General features: G+C 43.0%; 2 protein-coding genes across 3 annotated transcripts in view; both read left to right on the top strand.

Moving 5' to 3' along the window:
- Positions 1-14,300, top strand: part of zdhhc17 (zDHHC palmitoyltransferase 17) — a 33,810-nt gene extending 19,510 nt beyond the window's left edge. For both annotated transcript variants that reach the window (XM_026147761.1, XM_026147762.1), the window contains 7 exons: positions 7,368-7,492; positions 8,081-8,143; positions 8,241-8,334; positions 10,005-10,088; positions 10,190-10,347; positions 10,491-10,585; positions 11,418-14,300. In XM_026147761.1, the coding sequence (XP_026003546.1) occupies positions 7,368-7,492; positions 8,081-8,143; positions 8,241-8,334; positions 10,005-10,088; positions 10,190-10,347; positions 10,491-10,585; positions 11,418-11,556 (758 nt within the window). In that variant the 3' untranslated portion in view covers positions 11,557-14,300. The remainder of the gene's footprint in view (positions 1-7,367; positions 7,493-8,080; positions 8,144-8,240; positions 8,335-10,004; positions 10,089-10,189; positions 10,348-10,490; positions 10,586-11,417) is intronic.
- Positions 1-14,303, top strand: part of LOC113009462 (serine/threonine-protein kinase pim-2-like) — a 512,014-nt gene that overhangs the window by 371,665 nt on the left and 126,046 nt on the right. The window lies entirely within an intron of this gene.

Here is a 14,303-nt window from a genome sequence, read left to right on the forward strand (position 1 = left end):
CAATATCCGTGCAAAAAAAGTGTAAAAACTGTTTTCGGAGCAGAAAGCTGTGATATTATTTGGAGATGGTCTCAAACAGAAAACTTTCCATGAACGGTTATGTTGAATACTCGTGTGTAGTTTTGGACTTTAGCTGATTTAAGAGTCTTTTGCAGAGAGAGAGACTTGCAATGTGGGGATTCAGTGTTTGACTCTGCTTTATTATCAGCACTGTGGCTGCTGCTTTGAACAAGCACTAAAAGATTTAAAAAATTGTCTCTGAGGATTCAGCTTGACGAATTCCTCAGCATCAACTGCTGATCTATTTGTTAAAAAAGGCGATCAGTTAGCTTCTTGTGAAGCTCTTTTCAGCCCACCGCTGTCATATTTTTCTTGGACTTGTGTGTGTGACACATCATTTAACTGTAAAAATTATTGTCCACATTTTTGGGGTTAGTTCACTTATATGTTAAAGCAGTATCTTTAATCTTGATTTACGGATAAGTCATGCTACAAAGACCCTTTCATGAATCAGTCATAAATACGAGTACATGTTTTGTAAATGTGATTGCTGGGTGTGGAGAATCTTGTACAGGGTGGGCCATTTGTATGGATACACCGTAATAAAATGGGAATGGTTGGTGATATTAAAGTCCTGTTTGTGGCACATTAGTATATGTGAGGGGGCAAACTCCTCAAGATGGGCGGTGACCATGGTGGCCATTTAGAAGTCGGCCATCTTGGATACAACTTTTGTTTTTCAATAGGAAGAGGGCCATGTGACACATCAAACTTAATGGTAATGTCAGAAGAAAAACAATGGTGTGCTTGCTTTCAACGTAACTTTATTCTTTCATGAGTTATTTACAAGTTTCTGACCACTTATAAAATGTTCAATGTGCTGCCCATTGTGTTGGATTGTCAATGCAACCCTCTTCTCCCACTCTTCACACACTGATAGCAACACTGCAGGAGAAATGCCAGCACAGGCATCCAGTATCCGTAGTTTCAGGTGCTGCACATCTCGTATCTTCACACCATAGACAATTGCCTTCAGCTGACCCCAAAGATAAAAGTCTAAGTGGGTCAGATCTGGAGACCTTGGGGGCCATTCAACTGGCCCACGACGACCAATCCACTTTCCAGGAAACTGTTCATCTAGGAATGCTCGGACCTGCACCCATAATGTGGTGGTGCACCATCTTGCTGGAAAAACTCAGGGAACGTGCCAGCTTCAGTGCAGAAAGAGGGAAACACATCATCATGTAGCAATTTCAAACATCCAGTGGCCTTGAGGTTTCCATTGATGAAGAATGGACCCACTATCGTTGTACCCCATATACCACACCAAACCATCACTTTTGTTGTTCCAACAGTCTTGGAGGGATCCATCCAATGTGGGTTAGTGTCAGACCAATAGCGGTGGTTTTGTTTGTTAACTTCACCATTCACATAAAAGTTTGCCTCATCACTGAACAAAATCTGATGTTTCTTCATTAGTGACAGTTTTCTTGCGTCCACATTTTGGCAAATCCAACACTGAACCAGTTTCACGAAACTTAGCAAGCAGTTTGCTGACTGTAGCATGGGAGATGGGTGGTCTCGTAGGGTGTCTTGCATTGAAATCTGCTGCAATGACCCGGTTACTGCGTTCACCAGATATCAACACGATTTCGGTCCGCTCCTCACGTGTTAACCTCTTCGACATGTCAATGGCTGTGAACAAAGAGAAACTTGTAAATAACTCATGAAAGAAGTTACGTTGAAACCAAGCACACCATTGTTTTTCTTGTGACATTACCAATAAGTGTGATGTGTCACATGGCCCTCTTCCTATTGAAAAAACAAAAGTTGTATCCAAGATGGCCGACTTCTAAATGGCCACCATGGTCACCACCCATCTTGAGGAGTTTGCCCCCTCACATATACTAATGTGCCACAAACAGGACTTTAATATCACCAACCATTCCCATGTTATTACGGTGTATCCATATAAATGGCCCACCCTGTAGAATAAAGCTTAGTTGGCAGACGCTAACTAAAGATTAGCAGGAAAATTGCTTGTGTGAGCAGGTTACAGAGCAGTAAGTTGGAATAAAGGTGCGGTCAGAGGAGAGAGATGTTTATGCAAAGAGCAGAAGGAGCTGATTGAAAATACATGAAACAAGTGGAACCATAAAGCTCGAGCGTGTCTAAATGAAGGAGCTCTTTAGTTTTCTGCAGCTGTGTTAATATTTGTGAGAGCGTGTTGTGTAGCAGCTGGTAGGTGAAGGCTAACAGAGCGAGTGCCTGTTGCTCCCAGCACTGCTGCTTTTTTTTTTTAAATCAGTGAAAGAATTGGCTTTCTGTTCCGAAGCTGCTAATTACAGGAAATGAAAGCAGAGGTCTCGTTTGTGGACGGCATTTAATTTTCTGCCTCGTTGCTCCCCTAATGGGAAGCGAGAGCAGGATACCTTTGGCCTGAGTTTGTTGAAAAAGATAACGCTGCTCTGAAGATCGTTTTGGTTATTTTTTTTAAATGCTGCTGGTGTCCTCGGCAGATTTCTCACGCATGTTTGGTGCACTTCGATTGCATTGACCATATATTGCTGAGACAGCTCTATTAGAGCAGCAGACAAGCTCTTGAGCTGCCAGCTTAGCATGTGTGCATTCATCTTGAAAAAGAGCAAAGGTTTGCTGGTGATACATTGTGTTTGCACATGAATCATTTACCAAAATAAGCCCTTTGAAAGATTTCAGATTTAACCATAAATCTGCATGCAGTGAGAGGTCTCTTCTGCTTATTCAGTTGAAGGGCATGCTGATTCATGTCCCAGAGTGTGTAGGCAGGTCAGCTTTTCTTGTGCAGCGCTGCAGAGTGTGGCATGTCTGCTGGAAACCGGTCAGCCTGTCACCCAGTTGTCAAGTCGACTGCTTGTTTTATACATTAGTACTCAGAATGTTTCTAATCTCATTTATGGAAATGAAGTGGTGTGCTCTCGACAACACTGGGTGGCTGTAGCTCAGGTGGTAGAGCAGATCAGCTACTAACCGGAAGGCTGGTGGTTCGATCCCAAATATCCTTGGGCAAGATACTAACCCCATGTTGCTCTGTGTATGAATGTTAGACAGTAAGCACTTAACAGTTTAGAAAAAGTGCTTGTGTGAATGGGTGTGATTGGGTGAAGGAATTGTATAAAGTTGTATGAAGCGCTTTGAGTGCTCAGAGTAGATGAGCGCTATATAAGAACAAGTCCATTTACCATCATTTATAACTAGAACTTAATGATAAATGTAATGTCACTGTTTACACTCCTGCATAGCAACAGCAGGAGACACAGAAAGGTTTTAAGTAAGCATTTCTCTGATGCTGTTAGCTAAAAGAAAATTAAGATTAAGGATGAGCTGGATGTATTGTTTGCCCACATGTGTAAAAGTGTTTAAAGCTACTCAAAGCATCTCTCGAATGTTTTCTCTAAAGCTTGCCATAAGCGCTTGCTGCTATAAGAGACTAACAGCCACAGTTTTAGCCACTCTTTCCTGGACTTTCTAACAATTTCATTGTGTTCAGTCTTTTTAATGCACAAAAAGGGGTACAAGTAGACATTCATCTCCATATTTGAGGAAGAAAGTTTAATGAAAGCAGGCTTCAAAATAAACCAGATCAACCATAAAGTCCATTTAGTGTGACATTTTTGTGTTACTAGAGGCAGAAAATAGCAGCTGATATACAGTATATCAATGTGAAAATGTCATATTTCCATCATGTCTTCACTCCACTGACTGCATGTCTTGCTTCACCCAGCTCTTATTCCTGTTATTTATGCAACTGTGGTGGACGGAGATCAATTCAGATTTTCCAAAAAATGAGTTTAACATCGATAGGTGACTCATCTCGTCCCTCACCCATATGCTTGTCAGAAAGTTGTTCCAGCTCTATCTAGCACTTTGTTTAAGGCATACTCGAATGTCCTCTTTGTATTCTCCAGACTGTGCTGTCAGGGGAGGCATTGGCTTACCCTCTCTGACCCTGCAGGGCCCGGTTAAACAAATTGCGCACTGAGGCCCTGCACTGGAGGTTGGACGACTCCCCAGCTTCATGCATGCCTGCAGCTCAGATGGACTTGTTTTGAACTTTGACGTCCCACCACCCCCACCCACCTGATGCTGTGGGGAAATCCACAGATTCACACAGACTTGTAATAAGCAGGCAGTCAAAATATTAACGCACAGAATTGGACAGAAAGAGTTTGACAGACACGTTGCACACCTTTCTTCTTCCTCCCAGGTTTAAACTAAGAGTTCTGACCCACTTTCTGCCGTTGTGAGTCCATTATTGTCCTCAGGCCTGCTGTTGAAATGGGATCAAGTGACGTGGGTGGAGCTCTGTAAGAGCACGTTTAAGTCTTTTCCAGACTTGGATCATATTTCCCTCAGTACTAAGAAGGAAAAGAAGGGAAGACGTTTCTCCTAAGTGGGTTTCAAGCAGGTGAATGTCTGAAAATGGTTCAAATATGGCATTGAAATGGAAGGAGAGTATAGAGACTTCATGCAGATTTTTGTTTATAATCAGTATGACTATGCACCATTTATCCTGCACTTGCTTAATTATACATCCTCTGCATGCTGTCATTAGTGACATGTATGACTCTGTGTCAGCTGCCTTTCCACCGCCGAGGCCTTCTAAAGAAAAATGGCTGCTGTTGGGACATGCTGACCATCACTCCCCAAGGAAGCATTGAGACCCATTTGTCTGAGGATTGGCATTGATCACCGGCCCCTCTTCAGCATCTCCACTAGTCATTGAGTTAGTAGACCAATTATGTGGTTCAGAGAGTGTTTAACTTAGCGGGTCATCTGAGCGGGCGCAGTATCAGCACCCAGGTCTTTACAGAGACACTTATGAAGATCAATGCGCTCTAAGGGATGTATAGGCCTCTATCACTTAGTCAGTGCAGTCATGAAGGTGCTGGAGGGTTTTTCTCACCAACAAAAACCACAGTGGTCATAGTGCTTCTTCATAGCTGCTTACAATAGTGATTTGCTGCTGATCTCTGTTATCCTGAACCCTTATTGCCGCTTCAGTGTTGTCAGTTAGGAGGTTTGGTGTAACCTGTCACGTCTCTTTTTTACATGCAGCATTTTTTGACAGAAGATTCCAGAGTTAAGCATGAAATGTTTGTGTGCATCCTCTGTGTCCAACACTTAATTTTTTAAAAAAAGGATCAGGTTGTGCAACTGTAGCCACTATTTGAGTCAGAAGATGATACAGCTTAGATGGTTACAATAAACATGTGCTTTTTTTGAAGGCCAGTAAAAAGGCCAAGCTCTCTCTTCTGGTTAAAAGGCCTAGCTTGTGGCTAGAACTGCCTGTTCTCTGTTCGGTCCATATTTCATGTACCAACTTTTGGATCAATTGCAAATTAAATTATTGTTTTTCAGTGAAGTTTGAGATTTTGAAATAGGGGATTCTGACCAAGCCAGGGGGTAGTTCTGACTGAGAAACTGAGCAATGCTCGCACAGCGGTGAATTTTCACCCACAGCATGTCAGCTGAAAATTCACCGCTACTTTATTGCTTTAGTGTAAACAGAAAATGATTTGGACCATAAACTATTTAGGAAAATCTTTATTAAGGTCATAAGGTCATTCTCTGCACTTAGGTATGTTTTTACAGCCAGAAGAGTCGCCCCCTGCTGGCCTCTAGAAAGAATGTAGGCACTTTTGAAAGTGCAATAGTTCTGTGATGTATCCTGGCGACTTTGCTGATGCTTTGACTTTTCCGGGCATCAGTGTGAGGCTCACATGAAATCCTTGATACATATTAAATATCCTTCAGGCGTTCAGGCTCCTCTCTGCTCATTTTCAGGTTCAGATCTTGGTAGATGGCTACATACCTGCACAACTCCAAGTGTTCCCATCAGCCTCAGTGCAGCTGTGGTCATGAAGTTAACTAATTTTACCAGATATTAGTGGCGCCATCATATAGTAGTATACACCTTAACCCAACAACCAAACGATCCTGTGTTTGGTCCCGGGTGGTGACAGATCTCTTGGAGGTTATGGCAGGAAGGGCATCTGCCAAATCAAACACGGTGGTCCACCCTCTGTGGTGACCCCCTGTGAATAAAGGAACAGCCAAAAGAAGCTTTCTTTCTAGTCAGCAGTTACTGTAAACTAAGATGTTGAACAAATAGTTAGCAAAACTATGTTATTGGTTATAGAATCTCTTCTTTCTGGATGCCTTAACAGACTGATACTTTATTGTGGAAATCAGCTAAATACCAAATCTAGGATCCCTGTACGTTTGGATTATAGTACACTTGAGTTAGAATCAGTTCAGATGTTTCAATTTCCCGAATATGATCTCAGCACATAAATGCAACACATTTGCCACCTTTTAGAAGGATCACCGTGATGTTGAGCACAGTTAATGTGCTGTTGATGGGCATCACAGTCACTAGTGTGAGGCCAGTTACACCAATTAAACCAGCTGCTATGAAAGAGTGTTTATATCTATAGACTGAAAATCACGTGGCTGTAGTTTGTTGAATCACTTTCTGCTTCATGCTTTAGTGTTGGTCTGAATTTTCTGGTACTTTTTCACATCTGCATGTCACTCCAGGTTTTTCTCAGACACAGAGGTGAGTATTTGGCAGTTTGGACTTCACAGTGTGACTCTGCTGTTTTCTCTGGGATTCAGCTGAGTCATGCACACCTGCAAAGCTGACTTAGACTGCAGCCAAAAGCTGGCACAGCGCACACTGTCTACGGGTAAACACAGGACCGTGAAACAGGCTGCTGATTTGCGTATTCGCCGAGGAATAGAGCATCTCTGTTATGATGAACTGGCCTTACATGCTCTTAGATGGATGTGTTAACTCAGTTATGTAATAACTCTGATTCTCTGTGAAATACATTAACTGTTTAAATCAGAAGCTGCTACGAGCTGCTTTGACAGGCTGACGCTCCCTCTTTAGCTTGGGTGGGTGGAGATGAGACAGAGCTGCTCCCTGCGTCACAGTTCACCTCGTAGTCAAGCTGCTATGACGAGAGAAAGTCTAACTCAAGCTGCTGTCAGTGTAGTAACACTTCCTGAAGCAACAGATTGGGCCGGGTGTTTCTATTCTCTTGCACAATAATGCAGTAGTTTCCAGGGAAAGTAAATTCCACGCTGCTTCTCTTATAACTCAGGAATGTGAAACATTCCCAGCTTAGAATGGGTTTCAAACAGTTTGCTGATAAAGTGTTACATCTCCAACAAGATAAATGTGTCTAGACGTGGCTGAAGCACGATGCTGTTTCTTATCGCCTTGCATCGGCCACCGGGGCTGTTACACTGGTTTAAACCGAGGAGCTCACCGTTAAAGTAACAAATGGAATCCTGTCTTCTTCCTTGACCTCATGCACATCTCCCCTTTGCCACCGTCCACGTGCCCTTCCTCATTAACACCCTGGCTCTGTTCTACAACTTTGGTAAATCCTGGAAGTCTGATCCAGGAATCATCAAAGCATCCGAGGAGCAGAAGAAAAAGGTAAAACCTGTTAATTTTTCAGGGGTGTATTTCACAGAGAGGCTGTTCTTGTTTTGACGTGTTGGTGTATGCTGGCATGAGGGCTAATGTCTCTCTTCCTCTCATTATCACACACTAATAGGAGACAACAGAGGCTCTTCTTGTTATCGGGCCCCACATCCCCATCCTGTGATTGATGAGAGCTAAATTTACCCTGCATTGTTAGCACAGTGCAGCGGCTGGGCAGTCACCTCAGAACAAAGGCTACGGAGCCCTCTGTTCCCTGTGGAGGATCCCCGTCCAACTCTTGCTGTCCTTTGATGTCGAATTTTGGATTTATTTACTTTGAGATTTGTTGTTAAAGCAAGCTGATAAAACACAAGAGGAACAACATTAGCTAACGCAGGAACTGGGCCGTAAAAAGAAAGGCATTGAAATTGAATTGAGATCTTAAATTCATACAAGCCTTTGTCCCAATTCACTGTGAGTCAGCCAAGCTTCCAGTGTGAGCTTTCAGCCTCAGCTTGGTCTTGTGTTGCAATGCCAAAGATGAATTTCTAGGGTTTTCATTCTCTCTCTCTTTCTCTCTTTTTTTTTTAACCTCCCCAGACAATTGTGGAGCTTGCAGAGACAGGCAGCCTGGATCTGAGCATATTCTGCAGCACCTGTTTGGTAAAACTCTTTTGTTTGTTTGTTTTTGCCCCCAAGCATCTGTAACTTCCAGCAAAACAGATAACGCTAAAGACGTATCATTTGTTTTTCCCCGCAGATACGGAAGCCCATTCGGTCCAAACACTGCGCCGTGTGCAACCGCTGCATTGCCAAGTTTGACCACCACTGTCCCTGGGTGGGGAACTGTGTGGGTACGTTAAGAACCAGCACTGCAGATTTACGAGGATCACAACAGCACACGCACTTCCAAAGAGCTCATGTTTTTCCTCCCCACATTCACAGCTGTCTTTTTTCATTGTGTTTTATAAAAGCTACAGCGAAGCTGTTCTGACTGAAGGCTCTGCTTTCAATTTACTCTGCTGCCGCACAACAGAGAGGCAAATTAGTGTATATAGGTTTTTACTGCCACGTCGGGGAACACTAGCAGGGCCGTAGTGTAGATCGCCTTAAGGTTAGAGTTAATGCACAGCCACTAAGACAAATAAACAAGCAGGTAATAATTTGTCATAGAAAGTAAAGAACCTGTAAAAACAAAGAGTCGAGGCAACAATGACGAATGGTTTAATGACAGGGTGCAGGAAATGAAGAGGAGCACAAAGCAAACCAGCCTTAAAATGAAGTGCTAATGGGAAGTATGTGTGCTGAGGATTGTGGTGTGAAAGCAGTGTGTAGATAATAGGGGAAGGAAGGCGTGGCAGAGGGCTTGTAACACTTTGAAAGCATGCGGTCAGAATGAAGCTTTGAAAGTGAGGAAACAGTCTGAACAAACAGCAGGTCCCTCCTCCTGACAGTCCTCTCAGCCTGCTGGCACCACAGAGCTCATAAACCCAGTCAATACAATTATATACACTGAACTGAATATTACTAATATTAAAATATTGTATTTTTACCCAGAAACTGCTGCGCAACTGTAGCGTAACAAATCATACAACATGCCTGCATACCCCCAAGTTAATGAATGTTTTCCTGCACAATAAAACTGGGTCCTTAAATCCTGAAGTGAAAGAATTCAATTTTTTGATTAAACAAATGTAACCAGTAATGTCAAGCTCTGCTTTTGGCCCCATCTCTCTGAACACTGGAATAGTTATTTAAGGTTATTTTAAAGCCTGTCCTACTCAAATATGTGATTCTCATGGACATTTCATGCACAGACACTCAGGATGGTATACATGTAGGTTGAAAATGTATAAAAGCAATCAGATGATGCACCGTGTCTCTGCTGGTCCATCCATCCACATTTTAAAGTTGTTAAGAAGTATTTTAACAACATTTAACTTGTTAAAACCTGCAGATATGTGTGCAAAACCTTCAGTAAAAATGTAGCTGAACTTCAAGAGAAAAGGATGAACAGCTGATATTTTTTGTGTAGCACATGCCAAAGTTTCCTTGATCTCTGTAGAGAGTCAGAGTCCAGTATTTGGCAAAAGTCTGGGTTAGAGTTGATGTCAAGACTGTTATCTACAGAGATACAGTCCATCTTCATTTCAGAGAGAGTCAAGTGGATCAGAATGCTCTTTATTGTCCAGCACAGCACGAGTCCAACCAGGAACTTGATGCTCGGAGAAGAAAGAGAGCTTAACCTGGAGCACAGGAAGTGCGGGTGAAAGTAAAGGTGCAGGTTTGGGGAAGAACAGAGCCACGTGTGCATGAGCAGCGATTATTCGAGTGACAGGGCAGAGTTTTAAGGGAGAAGCTCAAATCAAGTAATCATGTTCTTAACTTGAAGCACTGCATTAATGAATGATGGGAATTACTTCTGCATTTCTCTGTTGTCTAACCTTCAGTTCTGTTCAAACAATTAAACTGAGAACTGGACGTGTATCGCTGTGACATTAGGACACTTGCTTCTTGTGTACAGGAAGTGGGAATCACCGCTACTTCATGGGTTACCTCTTCTTCCTGCTCTGCATGATCTGCTGGATGATGTACGGCTGTATCTCCTGTAAGCAGAACATACCGCTTTTAAAAATGTTGCTCATTTCTCACGCCGCTCCTGTTTCTCTGCTAACGCCTTTGATTCTCCCTCGCTCCTCCCCCAATCAGACTGGAGGATCCACTGCGCCACCAGTTACGCCAAGGATGGTTTCTGGCTCTATCTGACACAGATCGCCTCCTGCTCCCCTTGGATGTTCTGGATGTTCCTCAACAGTGTCTTCCACTTCATGTGGGTGGCCGTGCTCATCATGTGTCAGCTCTATCAGGTACGAGTTTACGCCAAGTTTACATCGGAAAAAGCAGAGAGGTGTTGTTGTGATATAAGTGAGAACAGCTGTAATCGCTTTGACTCTCAGTAGCGAGTTACGTGCTACATTGCGGCTCACCTCTTTGCTCTGACATCTTGTAGATCGCTGCTCTCGGAATCACCACCAACGAGAGGATGAACGCTCGGAGATACAAGCACTTTAAAGTTACAGCCACCTCCATCGAGAGCCCCTTTAAGTAAGCGACCTTCATTCTCACCAGCTCACTGAAGCTGCAGCTGAGGTTAAACCATTGTCTCATCCAGCTTTGGAGCAGAGGATGCTTCTGCACAGTGAGGGGAAAAGGGAGTTTGTGGTTTTCTTACATGCTTAAAAGTTTAACGACACCAACTTCTCCCAGCGGTGTTGTCTTTTTTAAACTCACTTCAGTGTAAGCATCATTTTAAATATTATTTCCAAAGAAACTATTGAGGGTGAGAAACACAAAAATTTTTAAGTCAAAAAGTGAAAAACAAGAAAACAGAAGCAGGTTTTTTCTATTTAGTGATTTCTTTCTAAAATGGAATATTAGCAGCTGTTCAGGTCAGTTTCTCGGCTTTGAATTTCCTCAAAAAAGTGAAAGATTTTTGGTTGTTAGTTGGTACCATAACAGGAAAATGCATCAATTTGAAATAAGGCTAAATAGATTCAGGACCTTTACTGAACTGATTAAGTTTAGGGGGAAAAACATTTCTAAACAGTACTGGCATATAGTCGAACACTAGATATTAGTACTAGATAGTGCAGGTAATTTCACTCAGATGTATCATTGTATTAAATTTGGAGGGTTGAATTTCTGATGTATAGATTTCTTTGGCCTGTATTTGTACACAGAGAAAGAATTAAGCTCTGTTTTTGTCTCAGTGTACTTAACACAGCAGTATAGCATTTTTATACGTGCAATGGTGCAGAGTGCAAAGACGTTTGAATAAATTAATGAATAAATAGAGGGCAGATAACAGGCTGCTATATGTGTATGTATAGAATGCTTAAGCTTGCAGCATTAATTCCCCTCTCATGTCTCTCTGTAGTCACGGCTGCATCAGAAACCTCATAGATTTCTTTGAAATCCGCTGCTGCGGCCTGATCCGGCCCGTCACGGTGGACTGGACCACACAGTACACAATAGAATACGACCAGACGTCTGGCTCGGGCTACCAGCTGGTGTAGAGGAGGAGGAGTAAGAGGATGAAGAGGGAAGGGGAGTGTGAGCAGAGCGTGGATGGCTAAATGGACGACCCTCACTCTCCCTCTCCACCCCTCCTCTGGCGAGCATATCTGAGTGATGGCGTTCTTGTGAGCACCTGCTTTTTGGACCATCTCTCCCTCACCGATCAAACAACAACAAAAAGAATCAGCCAGGACTAGCATGCTGTTACGGGGCAACACCACACCCACCCCCTCCCCCTGGCCTTCACCACCACCACCTTTACTACTATTACTACTACTATTACTCTACCTTTGCCGCTGACCAACTCTCTTCCTCTCTTCTCCTGAGCTCTTTGGACGGTGCGTTGCTGCCAGGCACAAATGCCGAGGAGAGAGGAATTACAAAACTTAAAAGCTCTTCTATCCGGAGACTCGACACTGCAGAAAAAGTAGAGCCACGAAGAGGCGACGCTGTTCTTTCCCCGTCCCCCACTCGATATCTTATTTATGGTGTCCCTGTCCGTGTGCCCCGTACATGTCTGTTTCTGATTGGTCCGGGCGCTCTGCCGTTCCTGTCACAACTAACTGTGGTGAAAGATAAAAGAAAGTTGTTTTTTTTTAAATATATACATGTATATGAAAAAAAGCAAGAAATCGTTTTAAAGTATGATAGAAATAAGGGAATGTCTTTTAAGGTCTTGTTTTTTGTTTTTATTCTGCACCGTGATGAGTTTCCGGCGCAGGTGATGATTTGCCAACCAGTGCTGAACTTGTCATAGGAGAGAGTTTGGTTAGAGGGAGCCGCTGCAGAAGTCCCACTTCTCACCTGCTCGAGTTAAAGCTGCTTTCCTCTCGAGACACAGGCTTAGTGCGAATAGGAGGGGTTTAACCCCAGAGTAGTTGCTGTGCAGTAAGAACGCAGGATTGGGAGCGCACGGAGAACGACTCCTTCAGCGGCGACCGCTCTAGAAACGTGACAGAAACGATCCTACAGACAATGTGATACTATGTGAGGTATATTTATTTTCAAGCTATTTATAGAGAAAGTAACTATGTTCTAGCAACATCATCTTTACATTTCAGATCAACTTAGCTGAGTAGGTTTTATGAGTTAAAAAAGGCGTGCGTACGTGTAGCTGTAGAAGATGGAGGGCAGAGAAGCTTGCCTGCAAACCCCTGTAGGCGGCTACAGCAAGTGTATTTATTACCTGCAGAGTTTAAGAGAAGGCAGCGGGAGGACAGATGAGTTTACAAGGGTTTCATTCCGTGTTTTTCTTCAGAAGCTGTACAGTCTTATTTGTTTGTCGTGTCATTTGTCTGCCTACATTATTGCACTGATATTTTTTTTTTTCAAGTTTGAATTTTTTTTTAATTTTGGCCATTACTGAACAGAAGCAGAGCTTCACGCCGACGCTTCCATTGTTTACACAGAAGGAAAAGGACGGGCCGCCTCACATCGCTTTCTGTCCGGACCCCCGCACACGCAGCCTGCTCCACAGCAGCAGGAGGATGACCTGAGATGTCAAGAATGTGCATCTGTACATAAACATCATCTCCCTCTGCTTTTTCTTTTCATCAGTGTTAGCCCAACAGTGCTCCTGGACCTTTTTTTTCTTTTCTCGCGTTTGGGGGATTTCTTCCAAACAAGCCGAAAAAGGAGAAACTCGAGTGACTATACTCCAAGTGTATGACTGTAGCTTTTAGTGATGTCCGTCACTGCTGTCTATAGGCGTTTTAACTCTTACGAAGCTCCACTGCATGTATGATGCTTGGGACAGCCGGGCTGTCGCCGCCCCTGTCGTCGTCGTCTTCTTCATGGTGGCAGCCAAGCGAGCCCTGTATCTGTATATAGTGAATGTTAAGTATTTGCAAGTACTTTTCTGCATTTTGTTCATTTGTCCTTTTTTAGGTTTCTTTCTCTCAAATCCAGTGTATTTAGTGAAAGTTGTCCTTCAGGTCGCCAGCTTTCCAGTGGGACCCTCCCTGTGCAAGCGTGTAATATATTTGAATGTTCCATTTTTTGTTTGTTTTATTTCTACCTTATATACCGCTGGGTTTGTTATTACCACTGGATGTACAAATTGTAAAGCAAAGACACTAGAGAACTAAGGCAGATGCCATTTTTGTTTTATTTTGGTTCTGTTTTTTAAAAGCTGAAATGTGATCATGCAATAGTTTTAAGGATAGAGGGAGGTTATATTATATAAAAGGCCTCCGAAACTTTTGAGCCTAGTGTTTGCATCATCAGAAGGGGACGGTTATGTCATCATTACATGTTTCAAGCCTCCATCTTTACTAACCACTGATGTCACTGCTGCCCTAAGAACATGACACACAGCAGCTTTGTTTTGTGTGCTTTAATGGTCAGAAGGCCCTGACCCAGCTGTACATTTCATATCAGTAACTAGCCTCTTGTGTTCTAATAATGCCTTTTAAGTGAACATAGATATATGCAGGCTAGTTTTGTTTTTTGTTTTTCTTTAGGGCGGTTCACCACTTCAGGCTCACACAGGACATGAATTCAAAGCCATCTCAGTCCTCACTAGTTCTTCCAGCAGCCTAAAAAGTCTCTTCTGTCTCCCCCCTCCCCCGCCTCTCTCACCTTCACCATGTGGGATAGTAAAAGCAGAAAAAAAGAAAGCACATAATCATATCCAGTGCCTCTCTGCCCACCTCCAGACATCACTGTTACTCCGCTTCAGATGTAAACATATGGGCATGGTTCAGTTTTAATGGCTTTAATAATAAAATACAGTCAAATGTGACCC

This window comes from Astatotilapia calliptera, chromosome 17 (genome assembly GCF_900246225.1).
Source record: "Astatotilapia calliptera chromosome 17, fAstCal1.2, whole genome shotgun sequence".
Lineage (NCBI taxonomy): Eukaryota > Metazoa > Chordata > Actinopteri > Cichliformes > Cichlidae > Astatotilapia > Astatotilapia calliptera.